General features: G+C 49.1%; 1 protein-coding gene across 3 annotated transcripts in view; it reads right to left on the reverse strand.

Moving 5' to 3' along the window:
- LOC133352049 (phosphatidylinositol 3-kinase regulatory subunit gamma-like) overlaps positions 1-21,316 on the reverse strand; it is a 149,752-nt gene that overhangs the window by 48,482 nt on the left and 79,954 nt on the right. For all 3 annotated transcript variants that reach the window (XM_061567769.1, XM_061567767.1, XM_061567768.1), the window contains exons 5-7: positions 17,651-17,779; positions 14,512-14,722; positions 11,303-11,388 (exon numbers count right to left, since the gene is read on the reverse strand). In XM_061567769.1, the coding sequence (XP_061423753.1) occupies positions 11,303-11,388; positions 14,512-14,722; positions 17,651-17,779 (426 nt within the window). The remainder of the gene's footprint in view (positions 1-11,302; positions 11,389-14,511; positions 14,723-17,650; positions 17,780-21,316) is intronic.

Genomic DNA, 21,316 nt, shown 5'->3' on the forward strand with positions numbered 1-21,316 from the left:
ACACGTTGGTATATTATTATATACCAACATTTTGCACGAACGTGCAATTTTCCAAAATTATTGTGCTTACCATTATTTAAATATTTAACGTTTTTCAGGCGGAACACTTAATCGAGTTTTGAAAAGACGTCGGTGAATACGCGATCGAAGTTCACGCTGGGAAAATTGTAGCGAGAATGCATTGCGCGGTCCCATTCAGTTATTAATAAAAAATCGCACGGCATTATTTATTTATATATACATAGCCCCAGCGATTGTGGGCCGTCAACTGCAGCATGCCAGCCACGGCGGTGGCGTGTACTGCGAGGGCTTTTGATAAGTAGCGTTCATCACCGGGCGGGCGGGCAGCTGAGTGGGGGATTATTTCTCATTATTATTAGGAGGGGAGCGGACGGGGTGGTGGGATTGAAGGAGTAGGCGGGGTACACGATGTGCGTGTGAGGGGGCGGTGGATGTGGGCGGCCGTGTTGGTACACTCGTGCACACGAGCTGATACGTCGCCACCGCCGCACAGCAGCGTCAAGGTTGAAGGATAACTACAGACGGGGCAGAGGCAGACGTGCCGAATAGCGAGGGCAATTGAGGACAACGCAGAGGGAGAGAGAGAGAGAGAAAAACTCAGGATCGCTTTGCCCTGGTCACAACAGCTGCTCCCACTAAATATAAGAGGGGGATTATGACATAATTTCTTGCGAGCAGCAATAAAGTCTCTCGCCTGCTGCTCTTAGTTTGTGCTCCGTTTAATATTTGTCCCTAAAAACGTGACACGAGTGTGTGTAAACTGCGTGCGTGAGCGAGTGCGCGCGTCCAGCATATTAATGCCCTGGACGATCAACGCGGTTGGCCGTTACGAGATGATTAATTGAAATACAATGCAAATTCATGATTTGCATACTGCTCCTTCGCCGAATACCGCCAAACTGATTTGTTTTTCTTCCAAGGGCCGTATTTAACGCCACATATACAGCAGCGTTTCAAGGTGCTCGCTTTTTTGTTCATGACACCAAGTTTCAGGTAGGTCAAGAAGACACGGTTGGTAAACATATATCGTGGGGCGGGGGGAGGGGATAAACAGATCAGGGTTCAGCGAATGATGTGGAATGTTTTAGAGATTGATTCTGCACAGGCATTAATGCATTAGCATTATTTTATTGTAAGGTGCTTTTGTGTAGTAATGCGTTGGCTTAAGGAAAACTATCCAGATACTTATATTGGCCATCCCCCACCGATTATAATGTTCATGCAACTATTTGTAAATGCGACAGTTGTTTTTTGCTCAGATTTCTATCTACTTTAATGTTGTACTTTATTTTGTTTTTCTTTTGTCTTTTTGGTGAACCTGCTTACTCTCTTGAGTTACCACCTGGTTAAACAAATAATCTTGAAACCTGAGGCCCTTCTGCTATTTCAGTCTAAGTTCAAGCACTTCCCCCTCCCATCTGCCTACGACTCTCTCTATAAAGTGCCTTCTTCCTCACTCTCGTTCTCTGAAAGTAACCAAAAAAAAAAGCCCCATTTTCTCCCTTGCTCTCATAATGCACCTCCCTTCCTTCTCCCCCCCCCCCCCCCCATTTCAGGAGATGGTCCCAAGTGAATGGATTCTTGGATGAGCGACTCCCAAATTATCACTAAATGACAAATCCCTGTGCCCATTTCACATCAGCTGATTTCGTCACCCCCGCTGCTGTTTAACACCACAGTGCCACCATCCAATATCTTAAAGGCCAATTCGACCTAGGCCGAGAGAGTCCACCGTGCCAGGTTTAACTGCGAATTATCACCGGCAAATAAATGAACCCGGGGTTTATGCGGGCGATGCCCTGGACTACAACAGCACACTGACGCATGTCACCCACACACAGAGATGCGTGTGGGTGACATTGTGTCGGTCGGCTCAGCGACTGCTTTAGCCCAGAGGTCGCAAACGGGTTTTGATTCCTTACCCGTACCCGGCCTCACCAGGGTCGCAAATGGGTACCCGTTCCCGGCCGGGTACGGGTACCTGTTCCCTACCCGTACCCTACCCGAAATGAGTGACAAACGGCTACTCACCAGTGACTCACGGCCGCACCAGGGTCGCAAACGGGTAACCGTACCCGGCCGGGTACGGGTACCCGTTCCCTACCCGTACCCTACCCGAAATGAGTGACAAACGGTTACTCACCAGTGACTCACGGCCTACCCGTACCCGGCCGCACCAGGGTCGCAAACGGGTACCCGTATCCTGGCCAGGTACGGGTAGCCGGGTATCGGGTAGGGTACGGGTATCGGGTACCCGGTTGCGATCTCTGCTTTAGCCACAGAGCATCGTCCTGGACGCCGTTCACGCAGCCTCGTAGAAAGCACGCAAGGCGGCTGCCTGGCCTGTCCAGACGAACACGAACTGAACTGCTCTTCACCGTCCATCCCTCTTCAGCCCCCCCACCGGTGCCACCCCCTCCTCACATCCACAATACAAGCCGCTGGAGATAAGACAAGTGTTTATGGCTGTCTTCATTAACGCATCTCCAGGGGAAGGCACTGAGGACCACAGCCCTCTCCCAATCAAAGCTTACTCGCACGCAGAGACGAATGGGGAGGGAGGGGGGGGGGGCAGATCATTATTTGTATGCTACCCTCATATTTATCTGTTGCTCAACAAAATGTACACCGAATGCCCTCTGTGTATGCTGGTTGGTTCATTTACATGTGGTTAATAACTATCATACTGCTGCAGAGGCACGTTTGGCGAGTGGGTATTTATGACAAGCGAGGCGTGCAGGATGAGGTAGTGGAGCCAGCACAATGCCTGCCCAAGGCGTCGTCTCCCCACTGATGCTGTTAGCAGACCGAAGCAGGCACTGATTTTAGGTCGAGTCAACTTAGGGGGGAGACACTCGTTAGGCAACAAGCCCGGGTTGTGGCTTTGGTAGCGCAGAGCACTTACTTTTAACTGCTGCGCCATCGCGCCCCAGCATGCAATCCACGTGTGCACGCATGCACGCACTCCAAATATAGCACAAACAAAAACTAAATAGGCAACAGTATTATAATAATACGGCAAAGCTTAGTGCTTACATATTTATTCATGTCTTGAGGCTACGGCTGCCCGGGGGCGGGCAGTATCAACACTCATCCAATTATATTTTCAACGAGCGGAGAGTGATTTAATGCTCGTTTTTTTTCTTTTACGCACGGGTCGCTTTATAAGGCTAGCGCTAGCCGGAATGACCGGGGCTTTTGCCCAGGGCGACCTGCCCACAGCGCAAACGCCCCCTCCCCCCCCCCGCCAACCCACGCAAAATGCCCGGGAGTCCATTTGCGCCAGCGAGACGCATCTCTTCTTCCGCGATGAGCGAGACAGACAGACAGACGGATGAATAATTGACCCAAAAACTCGGCAAAAAAATCCAGCGCCGGCCCCATCGATGATTAAGGGGGAGGGAGCAGAGCGGACCAGATGCGTCGCGTTCGGAGGGCACCGCCAATCCCGTGCGAGCATTTGCGCTCACGTGACGGCTTCGAGACCAATTATAGAGCGCCAGCTGTTGCTAGAAGGCAACGGGCACATATCGAGGGATGCCACGTGGTTGGGGGGGGGGGGCATCATCTATTCATCGATTAAAATCGATGGCTTACAACACCGCATGCATAGAATCAAGTGTTCATTTGTACGATGAAACCTGCAAGACACTAAAAAATCTGCATACTTCGCAATGGTAAGTGAGGGGGGGGGGGGGGGAAGAGAGGTGGGGCAGAGAGTGGGTGGTAACACGCTACAAGAGGTGACGGTGGGTTGTGGGTGCGAGAGACGGATGGGTCGGGGCGAAAACGTACCGGGTAACTATTTCTTAGATGCAGTAGAAACGCTCAGGGATCAGGCAGTCAAATAAAGGTGTTTTAATGAAGAAAAATAAATAACAGGGAAGGACATATGGCATAAATCGACACAAAAGAACCAGCACAACTTTACCAGTCCCAACAGGGGGGAAACGCCACGATGATTTATTTTATGAGAAGCTGAGGTTTTTGTGGAGGGACCGGGGTGTGTAGGTGGTGAGAAGGAGGAGGAGGGGGGGGGTGAGAAAACGCGTCGCGGGTTTCTCGAATGCCCCTGGGGAGAAATGCTCACGGGCCGCTCCGTTAGAACACGGCCAGGGTGAAAAAACGGGGGCAGCTCCCCCCCCCCCAACCTCACCCCCTTATTGCATTCGGGGTAGGCCAGGACCGATGCCCTCCAAAATAGGGGCAACGGCAGAACCCTCGTCGCGAATTCAATCCCGGTGGGAGACGCGTGGAAGGGAGTGACACAGAGCGGCGCAGATAATTCTCTTAAGCTTCCTAAAGAAAACTGCAGAACGCCGCTAAGAGGGGGTTGGCTGAGGACACCGCGGGCTCGTTTTATTTTTATTACGTCTCATACAGTACTTTGAGAGAAAAACCGAGAATTTTTTTTTTTTCCGCACGAGGCCGCAGAGCGTGCCTGCAGAACTGTCTGCCAATAACGGCTTCAATTTATGAGCCACGCGAGGATGCAACATTATTTTTTTTCTCCCAGCGTTCCATCCCTGCAACCCACCGGGTCCACCCCCCACCACCACCACCACGACCACCACCGCCTTCTCCTCCCCTCCTGCAGCTCCCCCCCACCCCACCACTCCTGAGCGCAAGCCATCTCTCGAGGTCACCGACTGATACCGAAACGATTAAAATTCACAATAAAACCGGGACGAGTTTCATTAAGTGCCACACATTCATATCGTGAAGATTTACGGCACTGCAACTAGGTCACCTCCTTTTAAAATAATTTTTTTAAAACTAATTCGCTGAGAATGGGTGCCCGTGGGGGATATTTGGTTTATTTAAAAAAAAAATTGCCCGACATGAAAATATATGCCGAGGTGGCACCGTTTGGTTGGCAGTACCAGCGAGGCTCCCAAACACAAGGCACACCGAGTTAAACCCCAGCCGGATTCAACTTGGTTCTCCGTTGCCATCATCAGCAACAATCACACAATTCACGATTGACAGTGAAAATAACGATCAATCGTGATCATAATTTTCTTCATCAATCACCACGATTGAATATTGCAAACAGCCGTTATATCATTAATTGCCGTCACAATCCCGCTAGGCTCGCTAAAGTGAGCGCAGTTGGTTAAGCTGCACACCTTCGTGTTAAGTTACCAATGACTGTCCTATACTGAGATTGGTCCGTCCCCCCCTAGGAACTAAATCCTTTGTATTGATCACAGCCTCTGAAAAAAAAACTTACAGGGAGAGTGTTAGTTACTCGGGGCCCATCGAAGTACTGCACACAGAATGAATTACGTCATGCCGGGCCCAAGGGAGCCTTGATGGCACGCTACTTGCGATGCTCCGGCCAGGGATGGCGAGGCTCTACTCTCATGCGATTGATGGGTCTTTATACGACTCACCTCGTGCGTGGGGTGGGCTCTTAACGAACGAACCGAGGGAGACGCTTTCCTCGCACGAGTTACGAGAATGCAAGCTGCACACTTACTGGAATACGTCTCCACAGCAAAGTGCTTGCGAGCATTAGAAATCCTTCGGCGTGGTTTGCTTAATGTCTTGTCAAAGAGCGCCGCGCTCTAACAACGCGCTGTTGGCTGGTGGGTCTTCCTTTCGATTGATAGGGAATGGCAAGGCTTCATCTTCTTGGTTTTTTCGGTAAAGTCACGTAGAAGGGAAGTAATAAAATAATAAAAATAAAACATAATAAAATAATTTTCACAACGTTTCGGCTAACGTCGTGAGAATTATTTTATTATGTTTTATTTGTATTATTGTATTACTTCCCTTCTACGTGACTTTACCGAAAAAACCAAGAAGATGAATCCCTGCAGTCACGAAAGCTTTAAATCGAAAAATGGCAAGGCTCTTTAATGATGGGAGTCATGTGGACGGTCGCATATCAGTGAATGGTATGGAACGCCATTGATATGACGACTGGAATGGCTTCCCTATGGCTGGGAAAGCCAGTATCGATCTCCAATGGCACGATGGCCGCGTATGGATTCCTCACCGATTTTATTTTGATCCTAGTGGATCCTGAGTGGCTCGGCAGTCAGAGTGCTAACCACGAGGGCTGCTCGAATGGAACCGTATCGTTCGAATTTTTTCAGCAGATGCCCAGAAACTACCGCGGCAAAGGGGTCTGCTTTATTAAAATAGACATTAAAAGGCCAACGGTGTTGCCATTTGTAATGGCCCATTGTGTGGTGTATGCAACCCTAATGTCAAATTTGAAAATTACCTGCAACTAAGTTAAGGAAAATATCTGCTCCTACATAACCAAAATGTCCAAGGTCTCTTACGAAGCATCAATCTTGACGGGCTCTCACGTGATAAAATGGCAACGATTAAGCACAATGCAAAGTCGTGTCAAAATGTTTGGAGATTTCACGATAACGACTGCTCAGTGTGCCATGCTGCGGTCCGTAACGCTCCACCTGTGAACACAAACACGCTCGCGACTTCCACCCCCCCCACCCCCCCCAGTTGTTGCGGAAACTAAGAAGCGTTCGAGGAAAATGGAGCGGTTGCTGCTGCTGCTGCACACAACCAGAGCGTGCAATAAACACATTAAAGCGGTGAACCCAAGCGCCCGTGTTTCTCAGCCGCAGGGTTACACCTGCTTCGCTGAAATGCAAATTTACAAAAGTTCGACTATAAATAGAATGTAAATGCAGAGTTGCGGACAAGTGCACACATGCAGCAAGTCATGTGTGGTTGGCAGCCACCTACAATGATTTAATTAGTCGCACGACTTGCATTGACAATGGGCATAGGGGCTGATGCCTTTAAAAAAAAGTAATGAAATAGGAAACAAAACCAACGGCGACAACTATCTTTTCGGAATAACCATTTTATTGGTTTTTCAAGTGAGCGAGCAAATTGGCAGTGCGTGTACGAAGCTGCTGCTGCCCTGGATTTCTACTGCAGCTTCCCTAGATTTCTACTGCCACGAAATAAAACCAGACAGGGACCTATATATACGGCCCCGGAGAGCCAGCAGACAGGACACTTGCAACAAACACGCGGGCCCTATCTGTTAGCGCCAGTATTGAGCCGACGCTATTTACTCTACAAGAGTATCTTTTTTATTTATAAAAGGAGGCGTGTGTTTGTGAACAGGGTTTCTAATACTCTCATTGTCAAAGTATCTTGTTCCATATTACTCAACATTCCGGCGTGCTCCCGATTGTCTCCATGGCATCCCTTATCTTATCCCACTTACTCTGATTGCCAGGGTCTGGGAGGATCAGACATTTGCTGTTCTACCTTGACACAGGCTTGTGCCTCTCGACTCTGAACGCACTTGACTTCTGCGGTTGCAGAGTCAGGGCTTTTTGGTCCACACACACGCGCGCACGTAACGCTTGTGCTACTGCCCTGCCATCTTCACGTGGTCCACCAATCCCAGACCGCGGGTGGCGGGGACGGGATGCTGGAGGCTTGTCGACACACGCCCGGTCATGCGTGGCCCCGCCGTCACGACGGTTCTCGGATTAATTCTTTTTTTCAGTCACTGAGACCCACGGCCGTGAGGCAGAGTGCGTGGGTGCAGCAAGGGTTTGTACCCCATACGAATGAGGATGCGTCTCCCCCCACCCGCCCCCCCCCTCCTCTCCCCGATGAACGCTCAGCCCAATCACGGGTTACAAGTGGCATTCGGTCCTGAATTTCAGACAGCGGTGGGGCAATCTAACTCCTCAGACGGCACAGGGCAATTATAAATGTGGTTATTTTTAAAAGCCAAATAAAACCTACGCCTCCTCTTGCCGCTGCTCCTCGTTTAGGCAGAGCCCACGCGCTAAATGACGGCAGCCTTAACGAGAGCAGCCTTTCTCATTATTAACTACATTTAAGCGAACACATCAGTGATGAAGTAAGGAATTAAGGGACTGCGCGTCGGCTGTGGTGCACGAGCACGTACCCAAAAAAAATCCACCACGTTCATCTTCAACGCTGTCCTAGCACAGAATACTGTACAGCACTGTATACTGTATATATGCACATAAGGCTAATGTTTGACTCGAGAGCACCACCACTGCCTAAAACATTTGCACATTTCATGGATTCTGTTACAAGCAAGTGTTAATGTTTAAGCGGAGTTTTTTTTTTAATTCGCGCAAATCAGGTTATTTATAAATTCCGTGTATTGATAATATACGGAAATGTCACAATATTGTATGCAAGCAAACAAAAATGAATTGATGCCCCCCCCCCTCCCTGCATCCACAGTAGCCCCCATACTTTACCGCTTTCTCTCCCCATCTATTCCCCCCCTCCCTTCTCCAGCTCTCACCGCCCCCGCCGGCTCCCCATCAGTGCCTCCCTGCAGCATGTGCCTTGCGTCGATGACATCACCCCATGGGCAGGCACGTACGCAACCCGCTACAGCCTCCTCCTCCTCCTCCTCGCCGTCCTCCGCACGTGCCGCGCACGGGGCCCTACAGATATTTATCTGCGACATGTTCACAATAATTCCTCCCAAACCGCCCCCTATACCACAAAGCGCCGCCCCCCCCCCTCTCCACCTCCCACAATTGGAGCACCAACCTCCTCCCGCCGTCGATCATTCGTGCCCCATTTTGCACCCTCTCCCTTTAAAAGAAAGTATGGAAAAAAATGTTTCTCCCTCAAATCCCAGTAGGGTCCTCTCGCTCGACAAATCGATCGCGCTTTGTTTCACACAAATCCCGTCCACCTTGACACTGCGGAATTGGAATGCGATGCAAAATTGGAATAATTGGGACTCGAGCTCAAGTGCCAATCAGATCGGCGGGCCCGAGGATGCACGCCGATAACGCCGGTTGCCCCCCCCCCCCCCCCCCCCCCGACGGGCGAGGGGCTGCAGTTTGCGTGCGAAGAAACCCGTTGGAAACAGCACGGGGGTGGGGTGTGGGGAGCGGACGACGAGATGGAGATGCACGGAGGAGGGAGAAAGGCGAAAGATGATGAGGGTGGTGCGGGTGTGGAGAAGTGAGGACCAGTGTGCGAAAGGGTGAGGGGGAGAAAAATCACTCGAAGTGAAAGAGTAAAAATTTGACATTGCGCTACAGAGGCTCATCCCATGTTAACAAAACGCATGCTTTATCGGGCCTGATGCAAACAGGAATAGGAAAAAAGCTCTGCGCGATAGGAATATCGCAGGCGAAGGCCGGAAGACCCGCTTCGTGCTGCCAGGCGCCACATTCGCGTTACTATAATGCCTTAGAATTCCCAAACAAATCCGGCTCAAGTTGAAGGGCGCCAATTACCGAATTCAGCGCGATATATTTCCCCACGCGCCACAAAACGGCCTCCGGGCTGGCCATTGTGCACTGCGGCTGCTCGTAAAGAGGAGCTGAAAGGGTGCATTCGAGTGCACTAATGTCTCCAGTTTGTGCTCGTGGAGCCTCGGATGACCAGCGCGCCCCCTGCACCCCCCCCCCCAACCCCCAAACCCACACCACCTCCTCACTGCAACCTTCAACCCCTACAGGGACGGCACGAGCGGGCGGATGCTTTGCAGCGAAAATAGAGCCCACGACTTGTCGCGTTGGCAAGGCGAACGATCATCGGGTGCCACTCAACACAGGGCAGGGAGATGCCACTTTCCGTCACTATGGCGTCTCAGGATCGCGACAGGGCCTGCCCTTGTCTCCCCGCCGTGCCCGCGCGGGTATTTATAACCGTACGCCGGCAAAGAAACGGGTCAAATTATGCAAACCGCGGCAGGCCCCATTGTTTACGTCTGGCCGAGAGCTAGCTTGTGCCGAACACAGGTCACCGCCGCATCTGCCTTAAAGGATTGCTTGCCACTCAGCCTTTCCCACCACCCACCCCCGTCCCTCAAAAGCTCAACCCCTCGCTCCCAACCCCTGCCAATTAACAAAACAGCTGTTTCTGCCCTCCTCTCCCTTGGCAGTCGCAGGGGACATGCGTGCACATTCAGACGAGGCAGGGATAGGCAGCCAGACTGAAGTATTCGAGACAGACGAGGGACATGCAAGGGATGCCAGCCTTCTGTGTAAACAGGCAGGAGACAGACATGCAGACAGCCAGCTCAGGGCCCTTGGATATAGACATAGAGAAGGGGGAAACAAACAAAGCAGAGATGCTTGGTTGTTGAAAGGGGGGGGGGGGGAAGAAAATGGGTACAACTGACAAGGATGTTCTCGACAGTGAAATACAAACCCGCATCCTTACTCGGACACATGATCAGCAGGCCGGACGTGGACAAGACGCGCAGAAAACAGCGAGACAGAAAAAAACACGAAAGAAGGGAGACAGAGGTGGGACACTCAAAGACGAACAAGGCTGACGAGATGGAGACAGGCCAAAAAGTGGGGAGTAAGAGACGTTGAGGAGGAGGAGGAAAAAAAACTAATAAATCATGGTCAGCAGCACGCAAGGCCTCATAAATCATTGTGGAGCGTGCGAGAGGCCGGCCTGATATCAGCAATGACTTGCTGACCCCCGCGACCCTTTTCCTGGTGCCCGCACGCACATACGCGCTGCACGCGCAGCGTTCCAATGAAAGATTTTCCTTTAATCCCGTCCCCAGCACCGCACCAATGCCCTCTCCCCGATTACAGTCGCCCAATGCCTCTCCCAGCAGCCAAAGCACCCACCACACAGATGCAACAAAAAGAACAAACGCACTGCAAACACCTAAAAAATACACGGGCAAAGTAACGATTCTGCATGGCTGCGATTCGACGAATGGCCACGGTTCAGGGTCACGATTTAATTGACGAATTGATTTTGTATTTGCCCTCATGGTACATCTATAAATATATCGAATCAATAGCGACATATGATTTGTAGAGGCGCATGAGAATTGAAAATAACACATTTTCACAAGCAATCCTTAATGCATGCCCTTAAGGTTATAAGAGTCGATCTTAGTTGAAGAATCATTACGTACATACTAACGTGGATTTGTCAAGATTTTTGTGGAAATTTGCTAAGCGAGTTGGGGTTACGGCGCAGCGACTTGAGAGGACAGGTGGCGATCAAACGATCAAAGCCACCGACCCTCCCACGCGGTCGCAAAACTAGCGGCCATAGCACGGCCTACACACAAAGGGCGGTGCTCAAATCCACGCGGACCGTCCGATACTTTAACGAGGTAATTACACGCTGCCGTTGTTGTGGCCACAAGAGCAGCCGCTGGACCTATTAGGGGACGGGATGCGACGTGCTGGGATGTGGACACAGGGTGGTGGTGGTGCTGGAATGCTCGGGCGTGCGTCGGGAGTGGGAAGTCGGGAATGGGAAGGAGGGCGGCACGGTGGGTGGCAGCTGTTACCTGGAGCAGCTGGTGTCTCCTCGTGTTCACATGACCGGATGAGGGCCTCCAGGATGCGCGCCGGATGGTCGGCCTTGGACTCGTCGCTGTCGGGTGGACCGGGCAGTGGAGGATGAGGAGGTTGATGGGGGTGCACACGAGTTTGCACGTATTCACACACATGGGCACGCACACACACACGCACACACAGGGGCACGCATGCACAGGGAGGGAAAAAACACATGTAATTCCGTGTTGCCAAAGATTACTGTACATCACCGAAATCTTTCAGTTGTTTAAGTTTGTATTTTCTTGCTACTCGAAGGAGATTTGAAGGTAATGCGTTGCCATTAAGTTGCTCCGCTGTATCAGATTGAAGAGGCAAAACAGTTTACAAATAAATAATGCAGAATCATGAAAAATTTATGAAAAATATATCAGTGCAAGTTGGCAGCAATTGCATTGTCAGAAGTCACATGTATGTATGTTATAAATGATGACGTTTGTTCAGAAATACAGGTAAGTGCACCCTTATTTAATTTTTACCTGTAACTCGGACAGAATGCAGTGACAATTGAGACAAGAAAGTGACAATGGGCCATTAACAAGACACCGATTCTCAGCCTGTGTTAGTCACCGTGGGCCCAATATGGAACATTACGTGGGGGATATGGACGCAAGGGAGAGACTTTCCACCATCAGCCTTCTCTCTCAAGGGGGGCAACAAGGAAACAACACTGCACTGCAAGCGCGGGAAACATGGTCCCAATTTCGATTTAAAGCTTTCGTGACTGCAGGGATTCATCTTCTTGGTTCTTTCGGTAAAGTCACGTAGAATGGAAATAATAAAATAATAAAAATAAACCATGATAAAATAATTCTCACGACGTTTCACCTGAGGACGGCTGCTTGCGTTGTGGCCGAAACGTCTTGAGAATTATTTTATTATGTTTTATTTTTATTATTTTATTACTTCCCTTCTACGTGACTTTACCGAAAGAACCAAGAATATGGTCCCAATTCTCAAATTCCTCCTTAACCCTAGCAGATGCCCACGTACTGCACAGGTGTCAGAACAATTCTGGCTTTAGCCACTGCCAGGGCAGGGTTGCCACCTCTGTGATAGACATAAAAAAAAAATCACAACACATCATGTGAACAAGACTAGCTAACAATGAATTATGTTTCATGTTCCCAGACAGCTACATCCAGAAGCGGAAGATGCAGGTGGTAAACCTGCTGCGCCGCTCACAAAACGGCGCCAGCCTCGGTTTAGACGGCAAGATGGTTCATCTCACTCGGTGCCACACCCTTTCCCAGCGGCCATGCCAGCGCTCAAACCCGAGGAGCTCCCTAGGAATATAAGCCTCGCGCTGGAGGTCGACCCGTCGCTTCCTGCCTCAGCTGCCAGGGCAACCGACAAGATGCTAGGATCCGGGATGGAAGAACGAGGCGGCTAGGAGTTGCTTGCGTTCGTTGCCCGCTCACCCGCTTATCCTGCACAGCTACCCAGCGTGGGGAAAACCAGTGCCCGGGGTTATCTGGGTACCTTGGCGACCGCTCGGTTGCCATGGGCAACCATCTGCTGATTCAGAGCAGCCCGCAGAGCGGTGCGTGAGGGGTGGCACTGGGCCAAGAGCATGATGTCATACTACGCTATACAGAAAGGTGACCTCATCCAGTAAAGCGGCAAAGGGAGGGAGATATAGGGATGGATGGGGTGGGGGCGAAGTGGAGGGTGGAAAGAAGCATTAACGGGAGACAGGAGTCCGTTGAGGGAATGGATAAATTAAATAAAAAATCAAAACCAATTAGGCCAATCTGTCATGCTTTCAGCCGATAGCACGTGCGCATGGGGGAGGTTTTGGGTTTTCCGAAATGTATCGATTGGGCTTATTTTATTATCGGTATTATTTTTCCTCCCTCTGCCTTCTTTTTGTGTATCGGCAGGCATTCAGTGTGTGGAGAAGGAGCTCTTGTCATACACACTCCTTGCCCGCCGCCGAGCGAATGAGATTTACGCTGCGCAGGGACGGCGCGTCGAAGGACGAGCAGTCGGGAACGGAGAAGGGTGATGATATTTGATCGCGTCCGATGATGATGTGTGATGACGATGATGAGCGAAACCCTGCTACTGCAGTGGTGAACGCCGCTGAAGGGAAAGATTTTGTCGAAGGAATGGCAATTTAAAAATGGGGAAATAAATTGTTAAATGTATTTCAAATATTGCAGAACTAATATTATTTCATCAAAACGAAACCAAATGCATGGTCTTAACATATTAAATAGCTGAACATTTCTGGCATGGATTACATTGTTGGGTAAATATTATCTTCACAGTAGGGAATGATATTGTAGGTGAAATGCAGACAACACGGCATATGTATTCATACGGCGCACACACATGCATATATGTACACGTCTCCGCTAAAAAAACCTTCACGCTCAATATTTTCGCACAACCACTGCAGAGGAGAAACCTGCCCCATAGTGAAATTGACGCCTGGCCCATTCATTAACTTGCAAGGTCACTCCACCAACTAGACCAGTCACAGTCTGACGTGCCACACACCACCAACCGAATCGATGAGCTGAGAACCAGTGCTGCAAAATGGTGTGATTTTTCACACAAATGGGTATTTATTTTTACGGTTGTGACATTTATAAAATAAATTTTCATAAAAATGCGTGCTATATTTGAGGCTCCACTCTGCCAAAACGATTACTTTTGGGCTCTTATTGCCAGAGGTTCGTTAGGGTGCGGTACAACCCAACGAACATTCAACAGCCCTGAGTCGAATCAAACACCCCCTAACTTCCAGCCAACCACTTAGCTCGCAAGTCTTTCCCACTGCACAAACGAGCCGCGACGTGGCCAGCCTGGCTTTGCTCGAGCCGGGTTGTTTTTTCCCACTGCAGAAGCCGAGCAGAGCCATGCCACTGACATCACATGCCATAAACGAGCCAAGATGCATGTAGATGACTTGGTGGACTCACGAAATTCACACGCACGATGAACGCTTCATTAGCCCCGGCTCTGGTGCTACTTGGGTCCAAGTCAGATTCAGGTGTACCGCGAGGCTGGCGCATCAAGGTTTGGTTCCAGGTTGGCATGGCAGTGGAAAAACCATCCGTACCATGAGAGCCCTGCATTGGTTTGGATTAGATGTGCCAGTGGAAACGTTTTCTCCGGCTTCATGGCAAAACGAGCCTAAGATCGAGTGACTGACCTGGCGCGGAAGACGAGCGGGCCGAGGCTCTGGGCGAGCGCCCGTTGGGTGATGCGCCCGCGCGCCGCGTGGCAAGCCCGCGCCAGGTGGCGGAGTAAGTAGCGCAGGGCCAGGCCGTGCTGGATCGGAACGTCCACGCCGCCGCCACCGCCACCGCCTCCCTCCAGCAGGCTCCGCACCATCTCCGCGCAATCGCTCGCGTTGAACGCCTCTGTGTCGCACACACCGAATGGCAGGAGAACACAAATCAGGGATCCACATGCTTTAGCCCTGCAGACTGTCAATGCAGACGATGGGACAGCAACGGCATTGTGGAAGAAAGTGGCGGAAAGTTTCAGAGATATTGGCTGCTAACAAAAATGCACTTGGGCAGGAGACATCACGAATAGGGATGATGGTCAGGGGTTGAGTCTACCAACAGAGGCAGCTTGGACCGGTTCAGATATCACTCGTTATTGATGTTAGCTGTGTCCAGGGATTTACTTCTGGTCACCGATTCATAGGGCAGTGCGTTAACTACTGCGCCACTGCTCCATCCGTATATAATAAAATATTTTATTAATCCATGAAATACTCATGCAGTGTCAATACTCTTTCAGTATGGCCCTGCATTGGAATATTTGGCTAATTTAATAAACATTCGGCTTACAAATATAAAGGTATGACCAGTAGAGTGTGAACGCACACATATCGCATGTATAACAACACGGCCTACCAACTGTACACAGCCACCTGGAATCACGTTGGGGCAGGAAGGAAATCAATGACAAATAACGACAAACACAAAAAAACAAGTACGGCAATAACATTCAAGGAAAGGATTTCCTGCGAAAATTAGGTAAAAAAATGGAAGGTTCCACAAAGCCAAACGGCCCTACGAAATGACTCTAATTGCGGGCGGTTGTTTCGCAGCTTGCGTTAAGCTTAGGGGGCAAGGCTGGGCGACCGGGGAAGCAAGCCCCGGTGGTCTTTTTTCACCGTCGCGTCATTCAAATGAAGAAAACTGGGTACCCACGGTGGGAGGAGCCAGGCCAACAAGGGACGGCACACCGATGAATAATTAACGGTGAGATTTTGGCTTCGTCCCCCATGGAATTGAAGCCGAGTTTTCGGCCACGTGGCGATTGGCGCCGGGGGGGTATCAGGAGAAGGGGGGCTCTCTCTCTCCTCTCACATGCCAGCTTCTCCTCTAGCTTATAAGATAGCCCCACATTTCTGATTCGCTAAATTGTGTCAAAAAGGCACGCAACCTTTGCCAGCTGCCGGGGTAGACAATTTTCCAGCAACACGTAAACCGTCACGCGTTAAGGCGACTCCTTTGAAAAGAAAATGTACATCGCAACAAAGTTGTGGAATGAATCGACTACTCGGGGGGACTTTGGGTCACTATGGCTTTAGAGAGCACACGTGACAATACAAAAAAGAGACACTTAATTTTTCAGTTCATGTACTTGCAAAAATTAAGTGCACGTATTTGTATTGACCCGTTTGTCAATCCACTGCTGAATGAGGGCCCTCCCCATGCCACGCGGGCCGTGTGGGGTTAATTGACCATGTTTCACCACTCTAGCCAGTAATTAGGAAGAGTACAGATGTGGGAGTGAAGAAGTCTGGATTTTGCTTGCATTGCGCCTTTTGTTCCCTGCATCCCTGCAGCCTGTAACATCTGTTTTCTGTACAGCGCTTATCCACCGAAGCACTACTCAGGCTCAACAGTGCTTCGAATCCAAGACCTGGATGACAGCGGGCGAATTCCGGGTGAATTGGTCATAGGCTTTTGGTTATTATAGAGTCGTAATAACTCACAAGGAATGTGCTGAGCATCACGGCGGTTGCTTTTATTATTTTCAACGTGCAGTCGCGATCGTGTTACCGCCTTGGCGACTGTAGTGACGAGCGGCAACGAAAATGATCACACAAACGCCACGGCAATGGATGGACCCGGTGCCTGCCATGAGCCACAACTCCGGCAGGAACGACTTCATCGAGCTTGAGCTATATAGTTGTTACGTGTGTATGCTCAACTTCTTTGTCACCGTACGCAGCCGACCGTGCTAATAAAGTCATGATAACCTCAGGTTATAAGAGTTGCGCGTTTTTAAATAAACTTACATCATGGCCAGCTAAGACATTTTGGCCAGTGCGGAAGAGTTTTCTGAATACCCTCGGGAGGGTGTCTTTGGAGTTCCTTCTTTCCAAGGCCTTCCGTGAACATAGGCACGAGCAAACAATTGCATGGCTACACCTTTACTTTTGTTTGTGCCGAGAACAAGCCAAAGTTTCTGCTTCTCTGATATCAGCTGTATAGTTGGCACCGACTGCAGCCCCTGCGCATCATGTGACTCGTCAGTACTAGCCACGGCACGGCAGCACCAGATGCTGTGCATCACTTTCACCGTGTGCTGCCAAGCGGTGGCGGATGTCAGAAAAATAATAAAATGATAGTAGGGATAGATAACAAAATGGTATCGGGTATTGAGGCACGGGTTGAGTTTCGGCCCTGAAAACAAAATACTGGCTCATGAAGAAAGAGATAAAGTAACTCGAAAAAACACGGAGAAGATGTCATCTGTGAGTGTATTCGTGCCAATACTGGCAGCACTGGAGTTCTAGGCCACGGTTAAAATCCACAGCCAATGGTATCCAAGCTGGTCATGGGCACAACCCTTCACAACGTTGTACCGACTGGCTTCGTGAGGTATCATCAAAAATGCTGATCACATACACGGTATGAAAACACCTTCATCCAGCAGTGGATTGACAAAAAACCATACATTATTATTGTTACATTCTTGGATTCAGAATAGTTTGCTGGTGGAGGCAGCAGTAACATTGTGGAGACAAATCACCATTGTTACATTTGCCCATTTAAAGAATAACAATGGTACTGTACGCTGCTTTTACTGCATACAGCAGTAGATAGACAATGGGATGCAAAAGTAGAATCATAAAACAATTAAATAATATTCATTTTGAAATTATTGACGAGGTGGTTGAACCCTCCTTTGTACCCTGTTCCGGATGCACAGATGGAAGTGAATTGTGGGTGACGGATCCTAGGGGAGAGATAAGTATCACGATGGTCCCTGTCCCGTGCCCGCGGAGATTTGCATACATCACGAATAACGGGCGGACCGACCTGTCGTATTGAAGATGACGTCGCTGACGGAGGTGGGCACAAGTGGGTTGGGCAGCTCCTGCAGGTAGCACTTCAGTGCGTCGCCCACGGCGTTCACATCCAGCTGGTCCACGTCCACCGCACTCAGGTCTGAGAGGCCGACAAAGCGCAAGGAGAGACAACGTCATGGTCGCGATGGAGATCAAGGTCACGGGCCTCACAATGAGCTGCCCGAGCAAGCACTTCTCTCTGCCGGCCTGCGCCTTGATACTGCGAATTCACGAAGTTTGACTCGGGTGATCCTCCCATGTTCATTGATACAGGCGGGAGGAAGAGGCTTGTAGTTCAATATCTCTTTTGGCTGTTGTGTTTTTGTTGCAAGCCATTATAACTGTATAAAAACGGCACGAATAATTTTAAGTATATCTAAAAAATCTACACTCGCACACAGTTTTGCATTCAGTAGCCTCGAAACACTTACAAGATAATGTATGTGACGATGATTGATAAGTATAAGAACAATTTCTAAAATACGGTACAAGTGAAAATAAAATGAATATAAACGCGTTAACCAGATTAATTTTTTTCTAAAGAAATGCTGTTCACCCCAACGGAAATGAAATTCCCTGCCGTTTTGGCACGCGGTTATTTTCCTTGGGCCTTCCATCGGATCCTGTGGCCTAGCAGGTCTCGCAAACTCACGCCAACCCTGGCCAATAACGGCAGGGCCTACTTCTTGCCTTCCCGCCATGGGAATACCTGCGAGTATGTTTCTAAACTAAAAAAAAACCAGCATCCGCAACACTCCCAATGCACATGCCTTCAACAGGAAGAGCAGGAATGTGGCATCACAGTCATGTTATCCTTGACCTCCGCTATCAAACTTTTGCCACGTAATTCACGGAGATCACAAAACATGTAACGGAAAAGGCGTGCCTTGCTATCTCCTGCGTTTCATTTGGGACAGGTGGCGATAACGGACTCCTTAATGGGCTCCTGCTCCGCTTTTAAGAAAATCAATTGATAATCTGGATTTAGCTGTTCAATAAATAGCAAGTGCCGTGTCCAGTTAATTTCCGTTAATGCTTCACAATTTGAATGTATAAAGCGCCTACGTGTGACCGTGTCGCATGCACAGAGACACGAGGAGGAGGGCATGCTGATCAGGAGGACTAGCGCGGAAAAATGGGAGTTTATTGTAGAATTGATTATGTAATCGAATTGATTGAATTGATCTTTACGCATCGCTCGCAATGCTTGAGAATTGCTTATTTTCAATTTGTATCTGTTGTAATCGCGTTCGGAAGTTACGTTACGAGCAAAATCACTTGGAAGTTACATCACGTTTTGACTGTTTTTGGGCTGTACCTTTGGCGTTGTTCATCATGATGCCTGACGCTTTGCTGTATAAGCCAGAAGCTTCTTCTTAAACTGAACAACACACGGTGCTAAAAACTCATTTATTTAGGAACTGCTATTTGTGTTTAGTTTGTTGCCCTTCCCCAGCACCTCCGATTAGCATGGTTGTTCTATGTACGGTGTGAAAGAAGTTCTACACACGCATGTACTTGCGACTCGAAAACACACCGCAGCGCTACTCTGCTTCAGCGTTGCCCTCGCGTATGAATTACCCAGGCCTTGGCTACCATATCAACTGACTCGACTAATTCCCCCCACCCCGTCCATTCCCTTTGCTATGTTGCGCCACTTCGCGATTAAAGGGAAAGAGTTAAGAAGGTTTTTTTTTCTCTTTTTGCAGAACCTCACACGACACCTGAGCACAGGTACAAGAGGGGATTGATGGGGGGGGGGGGGGCAGGTTAAGCTGCCTGAAATATCTTGGCAGCGGGCGGCTTAATTATTTATTAAAAGACTATGTATAATTAAAAGTGCGGGGTGAACGGGCGTATTCTTGAGGGCAACGTGAGACTACGACCGTGTGCCGATGCTCAATGCATTCATTTATAATATCTTCCCCGTCCCACATCCAGCCCGTTATCACCGATAACCGCCACAGTATACCCATTGTGCCATTTCGCACTGCAACGTGCAGGTGAGTTTGCGCAATTTATAACAAAAAAAAAACTCGTTACTACGCCAACACTACAGTCTACCGGAGCGCTTTGAATTACCGCTCCCCTTAACTAGCACCCGTTTTACCAAACTCAAACTCTTATCATGTAGATTAAATGTGTTTTTTTTTTGTACGTGGATGCCGTGTTGCTCGAACTGTCCGACCCCTTGTGATTGAGTTTCATTAGGGCGCCCAAAGTTAGCCCAGGCATCTCCTCCCCAAGCCATTTTCGTCCGCTCGAAGGACAGGAATTGCAATCCTGCTCGGCAACAGAACTCTCTCCCCTATTCACACAATGTCCTTGCCACTCACGGTAACCAAAGGCTTGGGTTTTTTCTTTCTTTCTTCGCATTTGGTGCCGGAGATGAATAATTGCCATTTTAATTATTTAAATTTGAGCATGACATTCGTGCTACAGACTCAATCATGGTGACAATTTTATAGATGGTGGTTGGACTGCATCGTAACCATTTATATACGACACGCTGTAACAGTTATTTTATTGATTTTTTTCTGGCATGCATTAAGTCCATTATTAATTTGTAAAACATACTTTGCTTCTTGCAATCGCAGTCTTCAAGGCACTGCACTCTAATATTCACACAGATTACTCTATAACCGCTCGGCACGTGTTTTTTTATTGTGGTATTTTTGACAAATTTTAAATTCAAACAATATACCCCACAATTCTCAGCTGTCAGTAAGAAATATTTGATTTTATGCAGTTGCATAGCCAACATAAAACTGTTATAAATTATTTGCCGCTCCTTTGACAAATTCTGGCATTTCAAGTAAACAGTCGCATGCTCCCACGCGACCGTACACGCGCACCAAACTGTGAAACAAGACCACGTGTGCTTTGTTCCTCCAAACATTTGGCCCACAATTATTTTTGAAAGCGGCGCGGTCGAGAGTCCAGGAACATGTGGCCCGTATGGCCCTCGGAGGCCCTAATGAGCCTCAGCTTCCATAACATCACGCTGATAAATTGTGCATGCGGCCGAGCGGCATGCAAAAGTAATGGGGAGATGGGAGGCGACTACAAGCCAAAAATCGTCCCGTAAAAAACATGTGACTGTGCTAGACTGGCCAAGTGCTGTAAAGAGATAAATAAAAAAATGTAAGAGGACAGTACACACCTCTTACACCAATGCACAGGTATGCCCACAGCCACCCAGTACAACAAAGGAGATAAAAAAAGGTAATGGCCGTAGAATTTGGGATTAAAGAATGGTCCAAAAAAAGCAGCGCTGTGCATGATGGAGTGCTGCACGAATTGGCGGTGACTCATTAAAGAACATTCAGGGATTCCTCAGGCATAATCCAGACATTGTAATCCCCGGCTCCCAGCGTTCGGCAGTGCAGCGGCAACTGCCATGCCTGGCACAGAGCCAGAGCGAACTGAAATAACCCTGCAAAGCTCGCCTGTTCCTTATCCACCAATCCCAGCACAAAAGTGCCCATGTGCTTCCAGAAATAAAAAAATATATAGATATAAAAAATAAAGACACACACTGGGTTTTAAGGATAACAGGCACGCGCAATGAATATTTGTTTCTGCGGTTTTCTTTCGTGACGTAAACGGTACGAGGACGCAAGTTGCGGTGGGGCTG

This window comes from Lethenteron reissneri, chromosome 39, assembly GCF_015708825.2.
Source record: "Lethenteron reissneri isolate LAM-NWPU_2019-01 chromosome 39, ASM1570882v1, whole genome shotgun sequence".
NCBI classification, from domain to species: domain Eukaryota; kingdom Metazoa; phylum Chordata; class Hyperoartia; order Petromyzontiformes; family Petromyzontidae; genus Lethenteron; species Lethenteron reissneri.